This window comes from Saprolegnia parasitica, assembly GCF_000151545.1.
Source record: "Saprolegnia parasitica CBS 223.65 unplaced genomic scaffold supercont2.3, whole genome shotgun sequence".
Taxonomy (NCBI): domain Eukaryota; phylum Oomycota; class Saprolegniomycetes; order Saprolegniales; family Saprolegniaceae; genus Saprolegnia; species Saprolegnia parasitica.
Genome location: NW_012156397.1, coordinates 1,058,012 through 1,078,126, shown reverse-complemented (window position 1 = coordinate 1,078,126; position 20,115 = coordinate 1,058,012). Strand labels below are relative to the sequence as shown.

General features: G+C 59.2%; 10 protein-coding genes across 10 annotated transcripts; 7 read left to right on the top strand and 3 right to left on the bottom strand.

Annotated features, from left to right (window-relative positions):
* Positions 1-474: 474 nt before the first annotated feature.
* On the top strand, positions 475-3,451 carry SPRG_01512 (hypothetical protein). Its single transcript, XM_012339722.1, has 7 exons — positions 475-686; positions 739-1,148; positions 1,204-1,293; positions 1,350-1,556; positions 1,610-1,790; positions 1,841-2,835; positions 2,884-3,451. The coding sequence occupies exons 1-7, from the start codon at positions 632-634 to the stop codon at positions 3,331-3,333; spliced, it is 2,388 nt and encodes a 795-aa protein (XP_012195112.1). The 5' UTR covers positions 475-631; the 3' UTR covers positions 3,334-3,451.
* A 399-nt stretch (positions 3,452-3,850) lies between these two features.
* On the top strand, positions 3,851-5,357 carry SPRG_01511 (hypothetical protein). Its single transcript, XM_012339721.1, has 6 exons — positions 3,851-3,949; positions 4,004-4,198; positions 4,247-4,414; positions 4,466-4,591; positions 4,640-4,736; positions 4,784-5,357. The coding sequence occupies exons 1-6, from the start codon at positions 3,896-3,898 to the stop codon at positions 5,275-5,277; spliced, it is 1,134 nt and encodes a 377-aa protein (XP_012195111.1). The 5' UTR covers positions 3,851-3,895; the 3' UTR covers positions 5,278-5,357.
* Positions 5,282-6,050, bottom strand: SPRG_01510 (hypothetical protein). Its single transcript, XM_012339720.1, has 2 exons — positions 5,582-6,050; positions 5,282-5,537 (listed from the first exon to the last, which is right to left on the bottom strand). Exons 1-2 carry the CDS (start codon positions 6,014-6,016, stop codon positions 5,352-5,354), a joined length of 621 nt encoding a protein of 206 aa, XP_012195110.1. The 5' UTR covers positions 6,017-6,050; the 3' UTR covers positions 5,282-5,351.
* Positions 6,051-6,427: 377 nt separating this feature from the next.
* On the bottom strand, positions 6,428-7,139 carry SPRG_01509 (hypothetical protein; the record flags this gene model as incomplete). Its single annotated transcript, XM_012339719.1, has 6 exons — positions 7,041-7,139; positions 6,922-6,993; positions 6,833-6,874; positions 6,710-6,785; positions 6,562-6,665; positions 6,428-6,511 (listed from the first exon to the last, which is right to left on the bottom strand). The coding sequence occupies exons 1-6, from the start codon at positions 7,128-7,130 to the stop codon at positions 6,428-6,430; spliced, it is 468 nt and encodes a 155-aa protein (XP_012195109.1). The 5' UTR covers positions 7,131-7,139.
* A 161-nt stretch (positions 7,140-7,300) lies between these two features.
* On the top strand, positions 7,301-10,197 carry SPRG_01508 (hypothetical protein; the record flags this gene model as incomplete). The annotated part of the gene is made up of 5 exons (XM_012339718.1): positions 7,301-7,484; positions 7,528-7,732; positions 7,785-7,806; positions 7,856-7,931; positions 7,988-10,197. 5 exons carry the CDS (start codon positions 7,301-7,303, stop codon positions 10,195-10,197), a joined length of 2,697 nt encoding a protein of 898 aa, XP_012195108.1.
* SPRG_01507 (hypothetical protein) lies at positions 10,189-11,080 on the bottom strand. The gene is made up of 4 exons (XM_012339717.1): positions 10,789-11,080; positions 10,617-10,742; positions 10,472-10,571; positions 10,189-10,426 (listed from the first exon to the last, which is right to left on the bottom strand). Exons 1-4 carry the CDS (start codon positions 11,040-11,042, stop codon positions 10,202-10,204), a joined length of 705 nt encoding a protein of 234 aa, XP_012195107.1. The 5' UTR covers positions 11,043-11,080; the 3' UTR covers positions 10,189-10,201.
* Positions 11,081-11,297: 217 nt separating this feature from the next.
* Positions 11,298-12,140, top strand: SPRG_01506 (hypothetical protein). Its single transcript, XM_012339716.1, has one exon. It carries the CDS (start codon positions 11,316-11,318, stop codon positions 12,075-12,077), a length of 762 nt encoding a protein of 253 aa, XP_012195106.1. The 5' UTR covers positions 11,298-11,315; the 3' UTR covers positions 12,078-12,140.
* Positions 12,141-12,296: 156 nt separating this feature from the next.
* On the top strand, positions 12,297-13,717 carry SPRG_01505 (hypothetical protein). The gene is made up of 6 exons (XM_012339715.1): positions 12,297-12,371; positions 12,422-12,640; positions 12,691-12,795; positions 12,838-12,997; positions 13,054-13,473; positions 13,528-13,717. Exons 1-6 carry the CDS (start codon positions 12,313-12,315, stop codon positions 13,639-13,641), a joined length of 1,077 nt encoding a protein of 358 aa, XP_012195105.1. The 5' UTR covers positions 12,297-12,312; the 3' UTR covers positions 13,642-13,717.
* A 161-nt stretch (positions 13,718-13,878) lies between these two features.
* Positions 13,879-17,037, top strand: SPRG_01504 (hypothetical protein; the record flags this gene model as incomplete). The annotated part of the gene is made up of 11 exons (XM_012339714.1): positions 13,879-13,896; positions 13,951-14,097; positions 14,147-14,275; positions 14,328-14,405; positions 14,457-14,903; positions 14,960-15,037; positions 15,083-15,192; positions 15,595-15,648; positions 15,693-15,702; positions 15,759-15,876; positions 15,929-17,037. The coding sequence occupies 11 exons, from the start codon at positions 13,879-13,881 to the stop codon at positions 17,035-17,037; spliced, it is 2,298 nt and encodes a 765-aa protein (XP_012195104.1).
* A 1,430-nt stretch (positions 17,038-18,467) lies between these two features.
* On the top strand, positions 18,468-20,090 carry SPRG_01503 (hypothetical protein). Its single transcript, XM_012339713.1, has 3 exons — positions 18,468-18,688; positions 18,738-19,077; positions 19,141-20,090. The coding sequence occupies exons 2-3, from the start codon at positions 18,738-18,740 to the stop codon at positions 19,953-19,955; spliced, it is 1,155 nt and encodes a 384-aa protein (XP_012195103.1). The 5' UTR covers positions 18,468-18,688; the 3' UTR covers positions 19,956-20,090.
* The last annotated feature ends 25 nt before the right edge of the window (positions 20,091-20,115 follow it).

The window sequence follows — 20,115 nt, the reverse complement described above, 5'->3', positions numbered from 1 at the left end:
CGTGGCTGGCCACATTTGCGAGGCCGATTTGAAGCAAGCAGCTGGCGGCAATGCAAGGCAGCGTTCTTGAAGCTGTCGACGACAGTTGGATGGTACTAAGACGAAGCTGTCGTGGCGCAGAGGCCAGAGAGTCGCGACAGTGGTCTTTGGACGACGTATGCGTCGCATCTCTACCATGCTAGGCAATGGGACGCCGCAGGCTCTCCGGCGCGCCGGCGTCAAGTTGTCCCGGCTGGAAAAGATACGCTGTAGAGTGAACGGGCGAGCAACATCGACGGTCTCATACAGGTTCATGGCGACAGCACAAACGCTAGTGCGGCGACGCCTTGCGCTCGCCCACGAGAAGACCAGCCACGCGTGTTGACGTGCGGTCCGCCGGCGGCGCCGAAGCAGCTGACGCCAGCCTTGGCGGTCCTACCTGCCATTTGCAGCTGCTTTAACCGATGGCGCCTCGCGTGGCCATGACGCGCCAGCGGCGAGCGCTCGTTGATGCCAGGCTGATACCAGGTTGATAATATCCTCATCGATCCCTTGCACGTGCGGGGCCGCCATTGCGGCGCTGGGGTTTCGCTCTGAATTGATAATCCGGTTATCGTCCGGATACCATTCGTGTTCTGTGGTCATATTCCAAATGAGCGCCCACGTAGACGATCTCCTCTTCGACGACGACGACGACGATGACATGGGTACGTGGCTGCGCCGGACGCGCGGATCATCATGCTTCGTATCGCGAGGTAGGTGGCGTCGAGGCCATGCAGGGCTTCGTCCACCCGCCGGCGACGCTGCTTCAGCCGCCTGCGTCCATCGTCCAGCCACCCGCGTCGCTTGTCCAGCCACCCTCGTCGCTTGTCCAGCCACCCGCGTCGCTTGTCCAGCCACCTGCGTCGCTTGTGCAGCCGCCAGCCTCGCTTGTGCAGCCGCCAGCCTCGCTCGTGCAGCCGCCTCCGTCGCTGATCCAGCCACCAGCGTCGATCGGTATTACGGCGCCGCCAATCGCGGCAACGCCCATTGCGTACCAGCCGTCGCCGCCCACACAGGCGCTTCCGGACGACAAGTTGCGCAAGCTCTTCCAGATCATCCAGACACGCATCAAGGACAAGTACCTTCCGATCTACAACGAAGTCAAGGCGCAAGGCACGCCGTTAAAGGTACATCCCTCCTCGCTCGTCGTTCCACGCCCTTTCTCATGGAAGTACTCTGCAGTCGGACATGACGGCGATCCTCGAAGTCGTCAAGAAACACATTGGCGAGCCGATGCTCATGTCACTCATGCAGGAAATCGGCGGCTTCCCCGTACGACGCGCCAATCCTCTTGTCATCGCATGGATGCATGGATGTCGTCGTCGTAGATGAACCGCGTCGTCGGTGGCTTTGGCGACGTTCTCAAGACGGAGCCCGCGCGGTTCGCGTCGCCGCCGCTGCAGCCCGCGCCAACCGTCCGCACGCCGCCGGCCGAGCCCGCGCGTCCGTCCGCGAACGAGTCGGAGAAGATTCGCTTTGCGCGCCACTTGCTCAGCCACGCGTCGACGTGTGTCGTGACGACGGGCACGTGCCAAGTACGTCGTGGTTATGGCCGTCCTCAACCTCAACTCAAAACGGTCGTTTGTAGATCAAAAAGTGCGACGATATCAAGCGCTTCTTCAAGCACAGCACTGCGTGTAAGCTCGGGCGCGACTGTTCGCACTGTGAGCAATTGCGCACGCTCGTGAAACTGCACGCTGAAGACTGCTCGGTGGCGACGCTGAGCCGGTGCCCGATTCCGTTTTGCGACGACATTCGCAAGGCCCACGGTATTTCTCGTTTTTAAACATGCAATTTTGTTCAAGTCGTGGGTCTGTAGCCAGCCGCGGCGGGGCCAAGGCACCGGTCAAGCCAGCGTCCCCGCCCAAGACCATCACCAAGCTTCAGCAGCGCCAGGCTGCGGACGAAGACGACGCGCCGTCCAAGAACCAGCAGCAGGTGCCGCAGGTGAAAGCGAGTCCACCGCCGCCCAAGATGGCGCCGCAAGCCGCCGAGTACGGTCGGATTCTGCAGCTCATTCTGCACTGCAAACACTGCATGGTGCCAAAGTGCGCGTACAATGGCTGTATCGAAGCCAAGAGCCACATGCTCGAGATGCGGAATCCCGAGACGATGGTGCCCCGGGCGCTGACGTTCCGTCAAGTGTACAAGCACTACGAAGCGTGCAAGAACGACGCGTGCCCCGTGTGCACGATGGGCCGTCAGCAGCTCGCGATGGATGCCGCGCCGTCGACGCCCGCGGGCAAGATCACGCCGCGCAGCACACCGACGCTCCACGTGCCGACCTCAAGCTCGCCGCGGTCGCCGACGCATGGCATTGCCAAGAAGAAGACGCCCAAGAACCCAGCCGCGGCGGTCGCGCGACCGGACCCGACCAAGTCCATGTACGGCTTGCCGTCGGCCATCGACACCTCGTCGGCCACTATGCACAGCAATGGCACCGAGTACGAGGACCTCGTGCCGACGAACGCCAACGATCTGCGCCGCGAAGCCGACGTGCTCACGCACACCAATATCGATCCGACGCAGGAGAAGCGCATTATGCTCGCAGGCGTCCCGAAAGCCAACTTGCTCGCGTCCAAGAAGGAGACGTGGATGTACAACGACGTGTTCCAATCGCACGTGCTCCAGCAGACGATGCAGAAGGCGCTTATGCAAGCCGGCGTGCACGCGACGGACGAAGCGAGCGACATGATGGGCCTCGCGCTGCACGAGTACCTCAAGCAGATCTTGGAGGAAATGGTCCAAGTGTCCAAGCAGCGCTGCGATACGCACGCACTGCTGTTGCCGTCCACGAATGGCGCCGCGACCTTGGTACGAAGCGCGCTCCTGTTTCCATGTCTTATATGGATGGATCGGTAGACGGCGGTCGACATTCTCAAGGCGAGCACGGACGACTCGTTTACCAAGATGCGCCAGTTGGACTTGGATTTACGCGCCGAGCTTCTCGAAGAGGCCAAGAAGGAGGAGTCGACCGAGAAGGACAAGGGCGGGAAGCGGCGGAAGGCCAAGGTCGCCAAGACCAGCGCGACGTCCGCGCCGAACCGCAGCGTCCTGGACGGCAAGGACGAAGATGACATGGATATCGAAGAGCTCGCGCGGAAGGACCTGAAGGCCAAGCTCGTCTTGGAAGGCGCGGTGATTGATGGCCGCGTGAACGCGTCGATTTCATCGCGCCGCCCCAAGGCGGTCGAGAACCAGATCACGATCGAGGACGCCGAGTACTGGCTTCGGTCTCAGAAGCCGTACGTCGACGCCAAGCTCTTTTGCCGGGCCCAAGCCGCGCGGATCCAGACCAAGTCGCTGCAATAAGTTTCCTAAGAAGATCGCCATGTGCCACCCGTCGCGCGTCATTCTATCTTAGGGGTAGGTCGGTCTGCCGGATTCGACCCGCGCATACAAACTCTCATACAACCCGATCAGACGGCACGTTTATTTTTGGGTTGTTACACTTTTTATTCCCCAGGTTTTTTCTATATACAAAGATCCCATCAAGATAAAATCGGAATAAAATACAAGGGGTCGGGGACCCGGCCACCTTTTCACGCGCTGCGCTCTTCTTCGATGTTTCACTTGACATTTGTATACTCGACCGACACCGTGGCGTGTTTCTATTTTTATCTCACGTCCTGAGTGTCAAAAAAAGAGATTCTAGTGTCAAAACATGGGGCAACGGCCATGTCCATGACAATAAAGGTGGACCGAAACGTCGCGCGCGTACGTGAAGGAAGCGGGGGACACCCTTTTTTGACAATGCTGCGGTGCGGAAGATCCACGTCGAAATTCGAAGTTTAATAAGTCACTGGGACCAAGAGTGGTCTCATTTTGGCTTTGACGCTGCCGTCCATTTTTAGCGTCGTATCTTCCTAGCACCATGGGCCGCAAGAAGATCAAGATCCAGCGCATCGATGATGACCGCAACCGCCAGGTAGACGTCGCGAGCAAGCTTCCGGCGCAGGCACCTTAGCATGGCCGCATGTAGGTGACCTTTGCGAAGCGCAAGACGGGCATCTTCAAGAAGGCCATGGAGCTCTCCAAGCTCTGCGACTGCGAGATCGCGCTCATCGTCTTTGACTCGAACGACAAGCTGTACCAGTACTCGAGCACGAGCGTCGACCAGATCTTGCTCAAGTACACCGAGTATGGCGAGCCGTACGAGACCAAGGACAATGGCGATGTACGCATGTCATGGACCACGTGCAGCAGCAGCTCATGCGCTCTGTAGTACGACACGCTCTTTGGCGAAAACAAAAAGAAGCCGGGCGACAACAGCAACACCAATAGCCCGTACGGTGGCATGTCGTCGCACGAAAGCTCGCCCGCGTACTCGAGCATGGGCACGCCCAACGATCGCATGTTACCGCACGGCGTGTCCCTTGGCCTCACAAACGACGTACGTGACTGACATGGCCCGACGGTCGCGCTCACGCCAATGCATGCGTAGCCCGACCAGTATGTCCTCAACAACCACCGGAACAACATGGCCAAGAAGCGGACGCCTAAAGGGTTTCAGCAATTGCTGCAGAAAAAAGACATGCAGTACCTACCGCCGCAGCTCTACCAGCACAACGTACGAAGCGAATACGCACGCATGCTCAAACGCTCACGCTCACGATAGCTTGGAATGCTCTCGTCGATGCATGGCAGCAACCAAGGCATGCTTGGCGCGCTCCCGAGTCCTTCGAACCTGCACGGCATGCTCCCATCGCCAACAAGTACGTATATCCTTTAGCCCGACAACACCTCACGCTGTAATTCGTAGCTGCCAACATGCTGCTCCGCCACGACTTTAGCCCGCAAAACGGCGACGGCCCGCCCGGCGGCCACATGCATCATCTCGGTTCCATGGGCCACGACATGGGCGACGACAAGAGCGTGCTTGGTCTCAACCTCGGACCAAGCGACTTTGGGCACCACAAACAGTCGAGCAGTAACGCGTACCGCGACGCATCGTCGGCCGAAGGACACCATGCGCACATGCAGCAGCAGCATCGGAACGAAGGCTTGCGAGGCCACTTTGAGCAGCAAATGCGCGCGCCAGACGACATGGGATATGACGACCGACGCAACCAAGGACACATAAGCAGTATGAACCCGCACGGCTACGAAGGACGCATGGCCCATCATGACGTCGGAGACTTGGACGACGACGACGAAGACCGCGGGCGAAAGCGACCGCACGCCGAGTCGGCCAAGCGAGGACTCGTGCTGGATCCGGACGCGGTCTCGAAGCGTACGCGCGTCGCATCAATATAACGATCGGCCTTTTGTTGCGTATGGCAAAGTCGTCGTGGTAGATGACACCTTAATATATATTCGTGGCACCCGTCCTACAAGCTTGCGACCGCAGCTTCAATATCCTCGGCGAGCTCCTGGAACTTCTTCCACTGGTCGATCGAGAGAGAAATACCCTTGCTGCCGGGCATCTGAGCCCCGTCCTTGTCGTAGAACTCGCGAAAGTCGATGAGGAGCATGCTCTTGAACTTGCGAATCGTCGCCCGGCGCTTCGCCGAGACCTAGCCAGCATCATGGGCTTCCTGCTGAAGACGATGCAACGTACGGCGAACGCAATCGCACCCTCTTCGGCGCTCTCGAGCTTGGCGTGGGTGTAGTCGCCAGCAATGTCGTCCTTGACCTCGGCGATCGCCGCGTTGATGTCGGCCGTGAGCGCGGCAATCTTCTTGTACTGGTCCTTGGAGAACGAGATGCCCTTCTTGCCGGGCTTGCGCTCGCCGCCCGCGTCGTAGTACTCGCGCACGTCGACGAGGATCGTGCTTTTCCACGAGCGCACAGTGACCTGCTTCTTGGCCGAGAGGTCGAACGCGATCGAGCCGTCGCCGAGCTTCTCGCCCCGCGTCGTCTTGGTCTTCTTCACATCCTCGTCCTCCCCATGCTCATGGCCGTCGTCGTCGTCGTTCTCGCGGGCGCGCTTCTTCTCGACGACGGTCGCTTGCTTGGCCGAGGTCGTCGGCTTGGCGAGCTGCTTGGAGGCCATGGTCCGACAATGACCGCCGCAGAATCGATGTGCTTGATATAAAAAGAAATTCCACGCTAAAAAAGACGCGGGAAATCAATTTATTGCCGAAAAATCTGCGTCGACCAGATCTCCTTCTTACCTTCTCGCCATGAACTCGAATTCTCGGTCTGGAGCTCGTGCAGGTGTGTCAACCAAGCGCTGGTTGACGTGTATCGAGTCCTGCACTACTTTCCCCAGTTTAGAAGCACCAAAATTCAGCCAAGACCAGCGGGCGTCAACTGGTTTCTAGTACTACTTGGCACCAGGAAGGACACGCGACAGGCTGACGATCCTGCGAGCGACTACCGGTCCTGTAAGGTACTGGTACTCTACGCAGACGATCGCAAAGACAGCAATAAACTGATTGATGGGTTGGTTTCCATGGGATCTTCACTTGGGTTCGTTGACCAAAATGGCGGCCGCGACCTTGCGGTCCTCGGCGTTGAGGATGTTGAACGTCGCACACGCGTTAAACTAAGCAGCAGAATGCATGAGAATATGACGGTGGTGCGTGTGCATAGTACCGAGTCCAAGTACTCGACGACGATGCCGTTGGACTTGAGGTACTCGACGAGCGACGGTTCGAGCTGCTTGGCGATGCGCTTGCCGCAGCCAAGGACGAGGATTTCTACGCCCTACACTCACATCCATGCCAAGAAGCAAGACCCATACCAATCGGTGGGTTGGCAACCGTAAACACGTTGAGGCTCTCGATCGTGATCTCGTCGAGCGACCGCGGCTTCCACATCTAGTATAGCGCATGGATATGGACGCATCGTGGAGGCGAATGCGTACCATGGCAATGTTGGGCAGTAGCGCGACGGACCCGCGCATGTTCTAGACCGGCGACGGTCGGCGGAAGCGGCGAAAGGCGGCGAACGTACCACATCGTTGACAACAAAGCCGCCGTCGTCGTACTCGGAGATCGAGACCTTGGACGTACCCGTCATCATTTCCTAGACGTCGCGCCCATAAGCCTCATCGCATCGCATGCTTCTTGCACCTTGTGCATGTCGTGACCATACTGCAGCCAGCGGACGCCCATCCCGCGCTGGAAGGACGCCGGCGCACCACGGACCACTCGGCGCAACATGCAAGCGTGCGAAAATGGCAACCGGATACGCTGGTAGATATGCCGGATACGGCGACTTGCGAGGGTTGTGTTGTCTGTCAACACGGCCATGCTGCCAGTCCGAATCTAGTGGGTGTATGCGACGCGCGGCCTTCCTCGCTGTCGCCGCCGGGGCGACGAGCCTCCATAGCATGGCGTACGTCGACAACACGGCCGAGATCCCGCTCGACATGTCCCGCTTCTGCGCCGGTGGTGGCGCCTTTGGCCTCTACGAGCGCCAGACAGGCTGCGCGCTGGGCAACTGCGACTGCTTCCCGATCCTCTTTGCATGCGACCCATCGCTGGGCAATGGCCTTGGCGAGTGCGCGCTCTCGGGTACGAGTCTATGCAGCTGTGCGTGCGCTGAGCGCGAGCGTAGGCGTCGGCGAACTCTTGCTCGTCCTCGCCTTTGTCGCCAACCTCCTCGTGCCCGCTCTGTACGTGCTCTCGCACTTTTACCACGAAAACGACGCTACCGACGCCCGCGCCGTGCTCCACGAAGAGCGCAGCGCCCGTCGACCGACCCTCGACCACATGCCATCCGCCATCTCGGACGCGGCCGAGCCCAAGGAAGACTTGGAAGCGTACGACCACTTTATTTGATCCCTTCTGGCGCTCAATGGCTGCTTCATGTAGGACGTACTTTGACATGACGCAAGTATGCAGCTGCTTGCATCGTATGACGAGATCACTCAACGGATGCGTAGTTTCGCCGCGCGATCCCGGACAAGGTGTTTGGTCTTGACAAGACGGCCAAGATCAAGCTCGAGGTCATGTCCAAAGGTATCAAAATGTATCCCATCGATATTTGGATAGTTTACGCCAGTCTTATCGGATAGGCTGGATTCAGTTTATCTTCTTCTTCATGCTCACGGCCTTTGCATTGTGCCTCAGCCTCTTTGCGGTCTCGGCCGATACAATCGAGACGACGATTCCGTTCTCGTCGCTCAACTTTAGCGCGAGTAACTCGTCGACGACGTTCATTTTTGATGCGGCCGCCGCCAACGCGACGCTGCCGCAAGGCACGCGCTTCGTGTCGCTGCACGGCGACCTCTGCCAGCTGCCGCCGTCGCCCGGGGACCATGTGCTCAATGTGAGTTACACCGTCTCCGCGCGCATTGACGGCGGGCTCCTCTTCGACACGTTCTCCCACGAGCGCCTCGTCGTGCGCTGCGTCTGTTCGGACGTCTCCTGCCGCCCGATCGCCGGCAGCGAAGACGCGCTGGTCTCAATCCCGTGGTTCCAAGACGCCTTCCAACTCCTTGGGCACGACGTGCCGCATGCGATTTCGCTCCACCTCCACTTGCACACCAACATGACGCTACATGGTCGTCCGGCGATCACGCTGCTGGCGCACCACGCGCGGCTCGAGCGACTGATCGAGATCGTCAAGTGGCTCTTCCTCGTCGCCGATGTCGTCGCGCTCGGCTACTGGAGCTACCTGAACCGGCACCGCGGGTGGCGCCGGCTCCTGCCCGAGCGCCGCCTCTTGTACATTTCGCTGCTCTGCAACGCGCTCGGATCGAGCCCCGTGCTGCACTTTACGCAAGCGTTCCTCTCGAGCACGTGGAGCTATCTCTTCGCCCAAGCGTGGGCCGCGGGCCTCGCCGGCGCGTGGCTCCTCAGCCTCCTTGTTGCGATCGACCTCCAGCGCCAGCGCACCTTTCGCTGCTCCTTCTTTGCGCTCAAAGTGACCGTGCTTCTCAGTGCCATGGGCGTGCGCGGCGTCTCGTTCTACGCGCTGCCGAACGCGATCACGTCGCTCCTGGACCTCTTCCTCGCCGTGCTCGCGATGGTGCTCTTCCGCGGCGTCATGATGAGCGTGCGCAACGACCTCCGCCGAAAGGCGTATGCGGCGTCGCGGCCCGAGCAGCTCACGGCGCGCGTCTTGTATTTCATCGCGCTGCAAGTCACGTACGTTTACTTTTTCGCCGCGCTCTTGGCCGACCCCGTGCCCAAGGTCACAGTGTACATGGCGAACGCCCGGGTCCTCGCCAACCTTCCGATTCAAGTCATTTCGCGCGCCGCGACGCTTGTCTTGTTTCTCATCTTTTTACCCGTCAACAACAAGAAGCGAAAGCAGCTCCTATCGACCACGATGGTGTGTACGCGCGAGAATTCCCTCCATTTAACGACCGTCAAGCGGTCCTTGTCCCGCGCCGACGCCACGCATGGAGCGCCGCCTGTCTTTTGCCTCGAGACTGCGTGTGGCCTCTACAACCTCTCGTGCCACGCCTACTATGCGATCCCGCACGCCAAGCACGTGGCGACGGACCTCGACTTGGATTTGGCGGCGGTGGCGCGGGACGGCCTCTCGGTCGTCGCCGAGCTCTTTGACGGCGCCACCGACACGCATGCGCTCGTCTTCACCGATGCCAAGCGGCTCTTGATTGCTTTCCGGGGTACGTTTAGCCGCCAGAACGCGAAGACGGACCTCGACTACAACTTTTGCTCGCCGACGCTCTTCCTCGATCGGTTCCCAGCGCTGCGACTCCACCATGGGTTTTACACCGCGTACATGAGCATTCGGCCGCAGCTTCTGTCGCTCCTTGGCGACCACATGTCGGAGTCGCTTCAGATCTATGTGACGGGGCACTCGCTCGGCGGTGCGCTCGCGACGCTGGCGGCCTTTGACCTCGCGACGTCGTACCTTGTCCCGAACGACATTGTCGTCTACTCCTACGGCTCGCCACGGGTGGGCAACCATGCGTTCGCACATGCGTACAATACGTTCGTGCCACGCACGTTCCGCATCGTCAACGACGCCGACGTGATTGTCGGTGGCCCGAAGCAAGCGGTTTTTGGCTGCTACTGCGTCTCGTCGCTTCGGTACAAGCACGTGGGCACGCCCGTGCTCCTCTCGGACCGCGCGTGGGGCACGTTTTTGATCGACCCGAACATTGTGGAAATGGCCTTTATCGCCAAGCTCCGCAGCAACGGGTTTTCCCACCTCTTGTCGGCGTACCGCATCAAACTCGCGCGCGGCTTGAAGGTGACGCTGGCCGCGCACCCGCCGATGAACGAGACGACGCCGCTGAGTGTCGCATAAGACATTATTGTACACGGCACTTATAAATGCGGTCGAGAGATAGTATGTTAGTAGGTGTTGTTGTCGATGGTCTCGTCGTGCGTGTACCCGGGCTGCGTCGAGATGATGCTGCCGATTTTCTTGAATTTTGACATTTTGAAGGGCTCGGGCACGGGGGCTTGCTCGTTGAGGAGTTGCAGCCGCTTGCTTTTAGCACGGACGCCTTGGTTTCGCGGGGCATGGGTAGTTTCTACCGCGCGTTACAAGAGGCGAAGATAACATGAAGACGACGTACGCCCTTGATCTTCATGGCCGCGAGGTCCGGGTAGTCGTTGTCGTCCGAGGTAAAATTGGTGTGACGTGCTTGAATGAGCATTGCAATGTCCTCCGAGGCCCTAATCCATGTCATATTGTAGGTTTGGCCAAGTCGAAGCGCGCACTGTGTCTTGATGCCATAGATGACGTCGTTCGTCGGTGTGTAGCCCACTTGCTTCTTCACCGGCGCCCTCTCGCGAATGTCGGGGTGCTCGTTGGCATACAAGCGCGCGTCCTTGGCGTTGATGCAGCTAATACGGAGGCTTAGCCGCTGACAATGTGCTAAAGCCACAGTACCCGACGGCCAAAGCCCTTCGGTTCGTCTCCACAAAGCTGCGCGAAGATTCGACGGCCGGCGACGGCGTCGCTTGGACCCACTTGCCCATGACCTGGCCGGCGTCTTCCGGGTCGCGGATGACGGGGTAGCCGTAGACGTGGTCGTGGTCGCGCGCGTCCGGAAGGTCGTACGAGGCCCGCCGGACGTGGCCGATCGTGTGCTTGAGCATGGTCCGTCGCAGCGGCAGGTTCTTCGGGCCATTGTGCTTGGCCATTGCAGCGAGGAATCAAAGTGGTGCGTGGCAACTTGGCAACTGCAACATGGCGTTGGCAATCCAACGGTACTTTCCAATTCTATAAATAACGCGCGCTTGGATTGGCTATATTTCAGATGCCACGTCATTGGTGGAAACGGTGAAATGAACAAAGAACGACGATTGGATTGGCTATTGAAGGCGCGCGTCCGATTGGGCAACACGCTTGGGCGAATTGATTGGCACAGGCGCTGGCCGATTGGCAGCTTTGGGCCAGATACAAATCGGTTGAAGATGAGCAAAGCGACCAAGAAGATGGAGGCCCAGCTGGCCAAGCTCCAGGGCGACGAGTGGGACTCGGACGAAAGCGACCGCGAAGAAGCCCCGGCACCGGTCTCCAAGGCGGCCAAGAAGAAGGCCAACAAGGCCGAGAAGGCCAAGGCGGCGGCCACCACCGAGACGACGACCGACGCGGCGCCGGTTCAATTCGAGTCGCAGGTCGACTTTGTCGAGCTCTCCAAGAAGACCAAGGCCAACCTCTCGAAGGCCAAGACGCCGGTGCCTGCGGGTGATTCGGCCGTCATCTACATTGGCCGCATTCCCCACGGCTTTTACGAGAAGCAGATGAAGGGTTTCTTTGGCCAGTTTGGCGGCATCAAGCGCCTGCGCGTCTCGCGCAACAAGAAGTCGGGTGCGTCCAAGCACTACGCCTTCATCGAGTTTGAAGACCCGGAGGTCGCCGGCGTCGTCGCCCACACGATGGACGGCTACCGCCTCTTTGACCGCGTCCTCGCCTGCGCCGTCGTGCCCACCGAGAAGCTCCACGAGCGCATGTTCATTGGCGCCAACCGCAAGTTCCGCCCGCTTCCGTACAAGAACTTGGCGATCCGTGCGCACAACGCGCCCAAGACGTTCGAGCAGCAGGAAGCCGCGAACGCGCGCCTTGTTGCCAAGGAGGAAGCCAAGCGCGCCAAGCTCGCGGCCATGGGCGTCGAGTACGACTTTGTGGGCTACGCTGGCGTCGCGCCGGCCAAGGCAAGCCACGTCCAGTTTTAGATTCTACTATTCGTTCCATATTCCCACAACATATTACTATGAAATATTTGAAATTGATTTGCATCTCGCCGTGTACGCAATATGTCCTCCAGCAATGTACAGAATGTCCTTTCTTGGTCGCCGGTGTGGCGTTGGCCAGTACCTTTAAAAGCGCTTTTTATCGTACTCGGAATGCTCGATTGGTCGTGTTGTTACATAACACTCGCATTTCGCACTCGCCAAGTGGATACGACCGATGGCGGCGCGATCGTACGTGGCCGAGCTCTCGGCGCTCTTCGCCGCCGACCCCGACATGTGCTGCGACGTGATGCATGAGTCGATGGCTCATCATGCGCGTGTCGTAGCGATGAGATTGGCTTGATCTACCTCGAGGACCCGGCCGAGGCCTTCGTGCTGAAGGACCACAAGCTCGGGATTGCGCTCGACATGCTGCCAGCGCTGCACCGCGAGGCGAAAGACGTCTTCTTCGCCGCACGCCGATCCAACGACGTCGACCGGATCCGCGAGGCGACACGCTGCATGCTCCTCGTGTGCGCCGACTTTTACACGGCATGGAACGCCCGGTGCGCGTGCTCGTACGAGGGCCAACATGGATCTGATGATGATGATGTAGGAAGCAGCTGCTTGTCCAAGGGCTCTTGTCGCTGCGTGACGAAATCACCTTTATCAACGTCGTGCTGAGCCACCACTCGAAGAGCATCGACACATGGGCGCACCGGTAAGGCCCAGTTTGTGTCGACACCAGGACGACCGCGAGTAGGCGCTGGGTTCTGGACCGACTTGTGGCGACGACGCCGCTCACAGCCTCGTTCTTGAGTGACGAGCTTGCGCTGTGTCTTCGCCTCACAGAGCAGTACCCGCGCAACTACCACGCATGGTCCTACCGCTACCGCGTCTGCTGCCACTTGTCGCCCGCGGCCGTATGCTGATTTTCCCTTGGCGATGACATTGATGCTCACTGTAGCGTTCTGTGTAGCTCGTGCAGGAGCTCGATACGAACCGAGCGTGGTGTGAGCGCCACGTCGCCGACCATTCGGGCTGGAACCACCGGCAGCTGCTGCTCGCGCGCCTCCTTCCGTCCGAAACGCTGCTTGAGGACGAGTTTGCTTTCCATACGCCACTGCTGCGGCTCTTTCCGGGCCGAGAAGCGCTGTGGTGCCACCGCCGAGCGCTTCTACACGCCTTCCTCACGACCGCCCCGCGTCCGTGCGCCGCGGCCATGGAAGCATGGTGCGCGCGTGCAACGGTCTCTGCGGGCCACGTGCACCTGAGCGATGCGCCGGCCGACGACGCGACCTTCGGTTTTGTGGCACGCGAGTTGCTTCTCGCGGTTCAGTTGCCAGATGCTAACGGTCTTGAAACGCGGTACCTCATTTACGCCCTCGAAGCCATCATGGTACGACTGCAACGCATCGGCGTGGTTGCATCTCACGCACAATATTATTTGTAGATGGGCGAGTCAATGTCGCCACATGTGCGCGAGCTCCACGCGACGCTCTGCCAGACATTGGCCGCCGCGGACCCGACGCACAGCAACCTGTGGCAAGCCAAGGCGACCACTTAGATCTGAGTTTTGTCGTCGTGCTCCAACATCGGACAACTTTAGCAGCATACGAGCATGTGAATATGGAGCAAACCGACACTTGGTTGTCGTCCTCGCGTACAGTGTATGGTGGTGACGAGTGCAGCATGCAAAAGAAATGCCATGGGCACGTTCATGTCTTGGCCCTGGAGATGCCACGTCATTGAGTACTTAAGTGAAAGGCAAACGAAACTTACTTGAATGGCACGTCGTTTGACGATGGGATCCGCAGCTGACGTCGGTGACAGCCGCGACCGCAAGGACATGCATGATATGTATGTGCATGCGTAGTACGAGGCGACAATCCGAGCGCTCAAGAAGAGCCTTACGGACGCGCGGAACCAGCAGCTTCGCGCCGAGACGGCGCTGGCCCGCACCCAGCGCGACCTCGCGGCGGCGCCTCTTGTCGACGCAACGACGGACACGATTCTACGCGAGGTACACGGTTGCATTGGTGTAGACCGGCCTCCCATCACATGTGGTGCAGATTGCTGCGTGTGCAGAGGAGCTCCGTGCAGAGACACAAGGGTCGACGGCCCATGCTCTCAACAAAACGATCGCCCGCCTCGGCGCGTTGCAGCTCACGGTTGCTGCTGCACAGCAGCGCCAGCATGCAGTACGCGCGTCGACCTTGTGCTTGGCGTGCGAAATATACTGGCTTTGGGTAGTGCGTTGTCGCGCAGGAGGCAGACGTCGCGCACCTGCGGGCTGCCATCGAGCACCAGCCGCGACGCAAAGACTACCAAGTAGGTGCAGTACGCGACTGCATCCTTTCTACACAACGACACACGTTTCAGATGGCTCAGCTCGAAATCCAAGCGCTCAGCCAAGAGAATGTGCGACTGCGGCGCGAGCTCGCCGCTGCCCACGCCCCGGCCGCGCCACCGCCCGTGCCCGTTGACACACAGCGCGCGATCCGGCGTGACAAGCTACTGAAACAGCTGCGGGTCCAAACAAGTCAGAAAGACGATGTGATTACAGGCGATATTGTCCTCGATGGCCATGTCGTTCTGGACAACGTGATGCGTCAAAAGGTCGGCCTGCTCTGCATCGACATGATCATCGACATCAGCCAGCGACTCGACAACCCTCGCGTCGCCGAGCTGCCTCGCTACGTTGCCCAAATGGCGCACAAGTGCGCGACGATCCCGCGCCTCTTGACGTTTGCTAACTGCGTCGCGTCGGCACTCGGCGCACCCGCCGGCAGCGAGCTCCCAGACCTGGACGCTCTCATCACGGACTTGGTGCACTTCCGGCGCGACTACAAGGCGCTGCAGCTAGCGATGGAGCCACCTGGTAGCATGATCCACGCGCATTTGGCGACGTCATGAAGGCGCTCAACGTGACGACGCTTGCCGCCATGGTGCCGGCAATCATGGTATAGTGAATCTGGCCTTTCTGGAGGTGCCATAAGATCTGATAGGAGATGCGGTCGCTGCTGGTGACGCAGCGCGAGTTTGCTGCCGCGCTGCGCCAGCTCCTCGGGCTCGCACATGGCGCGACGACAAAAGATATCCTCGACGTCTTGACGGGGTACTTGGAGACGATTGGCCTCCGTCGCCACGCTGCAGAACCGTGACGCCCACTTCAACTTGGGGCAAACCTAGGTTTTACCCCGTGTAAAACAGACACGTGTCGAGTCCCATCTACCAAACGTGATGGCATGCGACGAGAACAGCGGCATTGAACGCAGACGTATCTGACATGCATGGAGAAGCTCATGAACAAGAAGCCTTGGCGCATTGGTGCATGTCATGAAGGCCGCAGCAACCCTTGCGGCGATTTGGGCAAAACGGTGACGCGGGTGATAATTGGTTCTTCCCAGTATTACATTTCACAGGTATGTCTAGTTGCAGCTGGCAATATCCGATTCCACGGTAGACCAGCGCGTTGAAGTGGGTCGGGCAGTTAGGAACTTGCCATGTCGTGTGGAAGCCAAGGTGTCGTCGTCTTCACGCTCGGCCTGCTCACGGGCACGGGCACGACGCTGTACGAAGACGCGCTGCGACAACAAGCACTTAAATGCCTTTTAGGATGTCCAAGGTGATGTACAACATCGACTCGATCGGCAGCGACGGCCTCCTCAAGAAGTTTGAAAGCCCATTTTCCAGACGTGGCTCATGTTCGCCGCCATGATTTTTGCCTTGCCGATCCAGTACATCTACCATTGGCATCTCGAGCGGCAATGGCATGCGAACGGCGGCAAGATCACAGGCTGTACGTGCTTCGCACCCACAACTGAATCGATTTCTCACGCGGCGCGCTCTAGTCAAGCGGCCACAGCGCGTGCCCATCAAGACGTACTTTGTCCTGGCGCTGCCCGCAGCCTTTGACTTGATTGCGACGTACTTGGCCAACCTAGGGCTGCTCTACGTGACGGTCAGCGTCTTCCAGCTCATGAAGTGCACCGTCATCATCTTTGTCGCGCTCCTCAAGGTGGTCGTGCTCAAGGACCACCTCCGCGGGTACATGTGGATTGGCATCGCCATGAACACGGCGGCGGCCATCATGGTGGGCTTTACGAGCTTCCAGGACACGGACGACCAGCTCAACAGCACCAACAACCCGGGTCTGGGCATCCTCATGATTGTGCTGAGCTGCTTTGTGCAGTCGGCGCAATACGTCTTTGAAGAAAAGCTCATGGGCGACGGGATTGACACGGCGCCGCCGTTGATCGTCGTCGGCATGGAAGGCTTCTGGGGCCTTCTCTTCACGTCCATCTTTGTCTACCCGATCGCGTACTACCTCCCGGGCAACGACCTCGGGTCGTACGAGCGCTTTGACGACGCGCTCACGATGCTCGGCCACAGCAAGGCGGCGCAGATTGCCGCCGGTATCTTTGTGTTCGTCATCCTTGGCTACAACGTCTTTGCCGTTTTTGTGACCTTTCTCCTCGACTCGATCTGGCACGCGATCCTCGACAACTTTCGCCCGATCACGGTCTGGGGCACGGACCTGCTGCTCTTTTACGTCTTTACGCCCGGTACGTTTGGCGAGGCGTGGACGATTTGGAGCTGGCTCGAGCTCGGCGGCATGCTCACGCTCCTCGTCGGCACGGCGGTCTACAACGGGTCGATCCAGCTGCCCGGGCACTACTATGACGAGCCGGTCGACGGTGAGAGTGGCGCCACGACCATGATCCGGACGCCGCTCTCGATGGCGAGTTCAGCCTTGACGCGCAGCCCGATGATCTCCAAGCAAGCGCTCAAGGCTGCCGACATTGCACGCCGGACGCCCGACCCCATGGACCGCGAACGCGTCCGGAAAGAGTACATGACCGAGTTCCACAAGCTGCAGTCGGGCAAGGACAGCAGCGGCTCGAGCGCGTCCAAGCGCCTCGACCCCGCGGGGCACTCGTACGGCTCGATGGACACGTAGTCGTTGTAGAAAATTCCGGCAACAGAAGTTGACTTTGAGTTGCGTGTTTGTAGCCAGGACGTGCCACGTGGATCGACCATCATTCACCAGTTGGCACAATCCCACACGCCATCAACGAGACGCTTATACACACCGCGAGGTGCCACGCCCAGCTTCTATGCGCGAGGCTACTTGCAGTGGATGGACACGGCAGCGCGGCCTGTATGAAGGTAGCGTTGGACCATTGCCGCACGACTATGTACGTCTAAGCTCTGAGAGGCCGCTGCAGCATCACATGGGCACGGCCATGACGTCGGTTCGGTGCAGCTCGGATTGCATAGCCGCGCAGCACAGTGGGCGAGAAGAGAGAGAAGCAAGCAGCACGATGCGTGCTGCTGCATCGACGGTCGTATGGCGATCCGGTCGGTCGAAGCTCCGAGTAGCTACTCAGAGCAGCGGCTGCGTCCATTGCCGTATTGGCTTCCACCGGCTCGTTCGCAGAGTATTCGAAATCCATGTCGGATGCATCGAAGCGGGTTGCGCCGACATGGCCAGCTGCCAAGGTGATCGCCTCGTGTGTATAAAACAGGTTCTGGCTTTCTTTAAAAAAAGTCATTTCGTTCTTTTAATCGGGCAAGATTGACTCAGGATGTGTACGCGGGAAGGATGTGCACACGCGCCTGTTTTTTAAACTCATCGGGGGTTTTAAAAACCGTTGGGACCTGGTTTCATTGGCCAGCGACGAGTTTCCCTATCCATGTTACGAGCGCGTGTCACGGCCTCTTCCTACACCAGCGTAATGCTTCGCGGGTCTTCTTGCTCCTCTCTACTATATATATGACGAGTACCTTGTCTGGCGTGAGGTCTCCCACGCCTGTACATGGAGGGCCTTGTCGCCTCTCTTGCTTCCGGATTGAAAAAAAAACACTCTGGTGCAGTGCCGAAGTCGAGACGTTGCATTCGATATCTGCTGACGCCACTGGCTGAAACGGTGTATTTTATCGTGTGGTATTTTTTTACGCGATCCTGGTGGCCTGCCGCAATTTTTTCTACCTTGCGTCGTGTTCGCTTGTTGTTTGTATGGTCTGTGGCCATACGTTTAAAAAACAGAATTCGAAGCCGCCAATTTAATGCGCGCCTTCGATCTTTCGAATCTTGGATCGGATTTTAATTGGTGCACGGATACTACGCGCGCATTTGCGCTGCGCTTCGGATCCACGCGCCACTGGATTGGATACAAAACCAAGGTACGACGCACGCCACACGCCACCTATCGCGACGCAAAAGTGACGCAAATCAACTTTGCGCCGAGCGACCTACTTTTTTGTATTTCGGAAGATTGCTAAATTAAAACCAGCGTTCGAAAAACGCCAGGCGAGTGTTTTGACTGGCCAGTAGCGTATACAAAACCAAAGATAATTTAATTCGCCACCGCATTTGCATAGGTTCGAGAAGGTGTTGGGCCGCGAATATTTTGTTATTTGCCAGCGCGCAGCCAAAGTCAGACGACCTCGGCGGCGACTCGACAAGCACGACCAGCAGCAGCTCCGCGATACCCTCGACCTCGCCGCACCTGCTGTCACCGCCGCCGACGACATCCGCTGTCTCTGGATCCTTCGCCGCCGCCTCCATCTCCGACGGCCACCGACCCGACGTTTTTCCAGTTTGCAAGGTACACGTCGCAGCTCGTCGCAGGCCCTCATTGCACCGGTGTTTACTAGATGATGCTCGGATGCTACGCAGAAGACCCGCTGGCCAAGCAGAGCCGCCAGCAAGCACACGCCCACGCGGCCTCGAGCGGCCACGGGGTTGGCGCCGACTCGTTTGTCGATGTAGAAAAGGACGGCGAACTCGGCTGGTTTAGCGACGGCAGCCTCCTGCGCATGGACGAGTTTGGCCACGACATTGAGTGGGTCAACGACGAGCTGGACCAAAGTCTGCACCTGCAATTCGCCCACGGCGACAGCGAAGACCTCTTTGCGCGCGAATTTGCGCCATTTGCAGTGCCCTCTGCGGCGACGCCGCTCGACGTGGCGTCCAACAATCAGCCCACCGCCTCTGGTACGTGCAACTCGATGATCGAGTATCTCGATGAGTATCTTACCATGCACTTCAACCCGATAGATGGCATGCACTTGGCAAGCGGTGACTTTCGGGAATGCGAGAAGCTCCTCATGAGCTTTGACACGATGAGCTACACGTCGCCGTCGCCGATCTCATCGCCGCGCCGCGGCGACGCATCACTTGACGACGCGATGCTCGACGACGACATGGACGACGACATGGACATTGACGACGACATGTCGCTCGACGGCGACAGCGACGCGCTCTCGTCCATGACGGATATGGAAACCGAGAGCCTCAAGGCCGCGCTCGCCAAGCTCTCGCCGCCGGCCGTCACCAAGGTCGAGCACAAGGCGCTGGTCGCGCCCGTGAAGAAGATTTTCGAGCCCATTTGCCATCAGCGCACGATCGGTGCGTACACGCCAGCCGCGCGCAAGCTGCGACTGGAAAAGTTCCACGAGAAGCGGAAGAAGCGCATTTGGAAGAAGAGCATCAAGTACGACTGCCGGAAGAAGCTCGCGGACGACCGTCCGCGCATCAAGGGCCGGTTTGTGCGTGTGCTCGAGAACCTCAACCTCGTTAAGTCGGAAGAGGCGATCGTGGTCCCCGACGCCACCGTTGACGCGCCCGTCGCCGCGTCCCCGAAGACGGACGCCGCGCTGATCGAGGCACCCGTGACCGACGCCGCGCCGGTCGGCACGCCTGCGGGCACGCCAAGCCCGACCGCCGTGTCGTCGCTGCTCGGCGCGAGCCTGAGCCCGACCGTGAATGCGATCTCGGCCAACTTTGGCTTTGGCTTTGGGTCGCCTGTCGTCATGGTCAAGCTCGAGCAGCCGCCGTCGTTCCCGCTCGTCGGCCGCGCAATCTTGGGCTAGCGACATGCTTGTCTGTAGTAGTTAGTAGTTCCTCCAACCCCCACCCCATCGCTGCCGCTGCGCAGTAACCACATTATAGTGCTAGAACCCGAGTCGCCCGTATCGAAAAATAACAAGCCCACTTCCGACTCGACATCTGTCATGTTTTCTGAAGACGTGC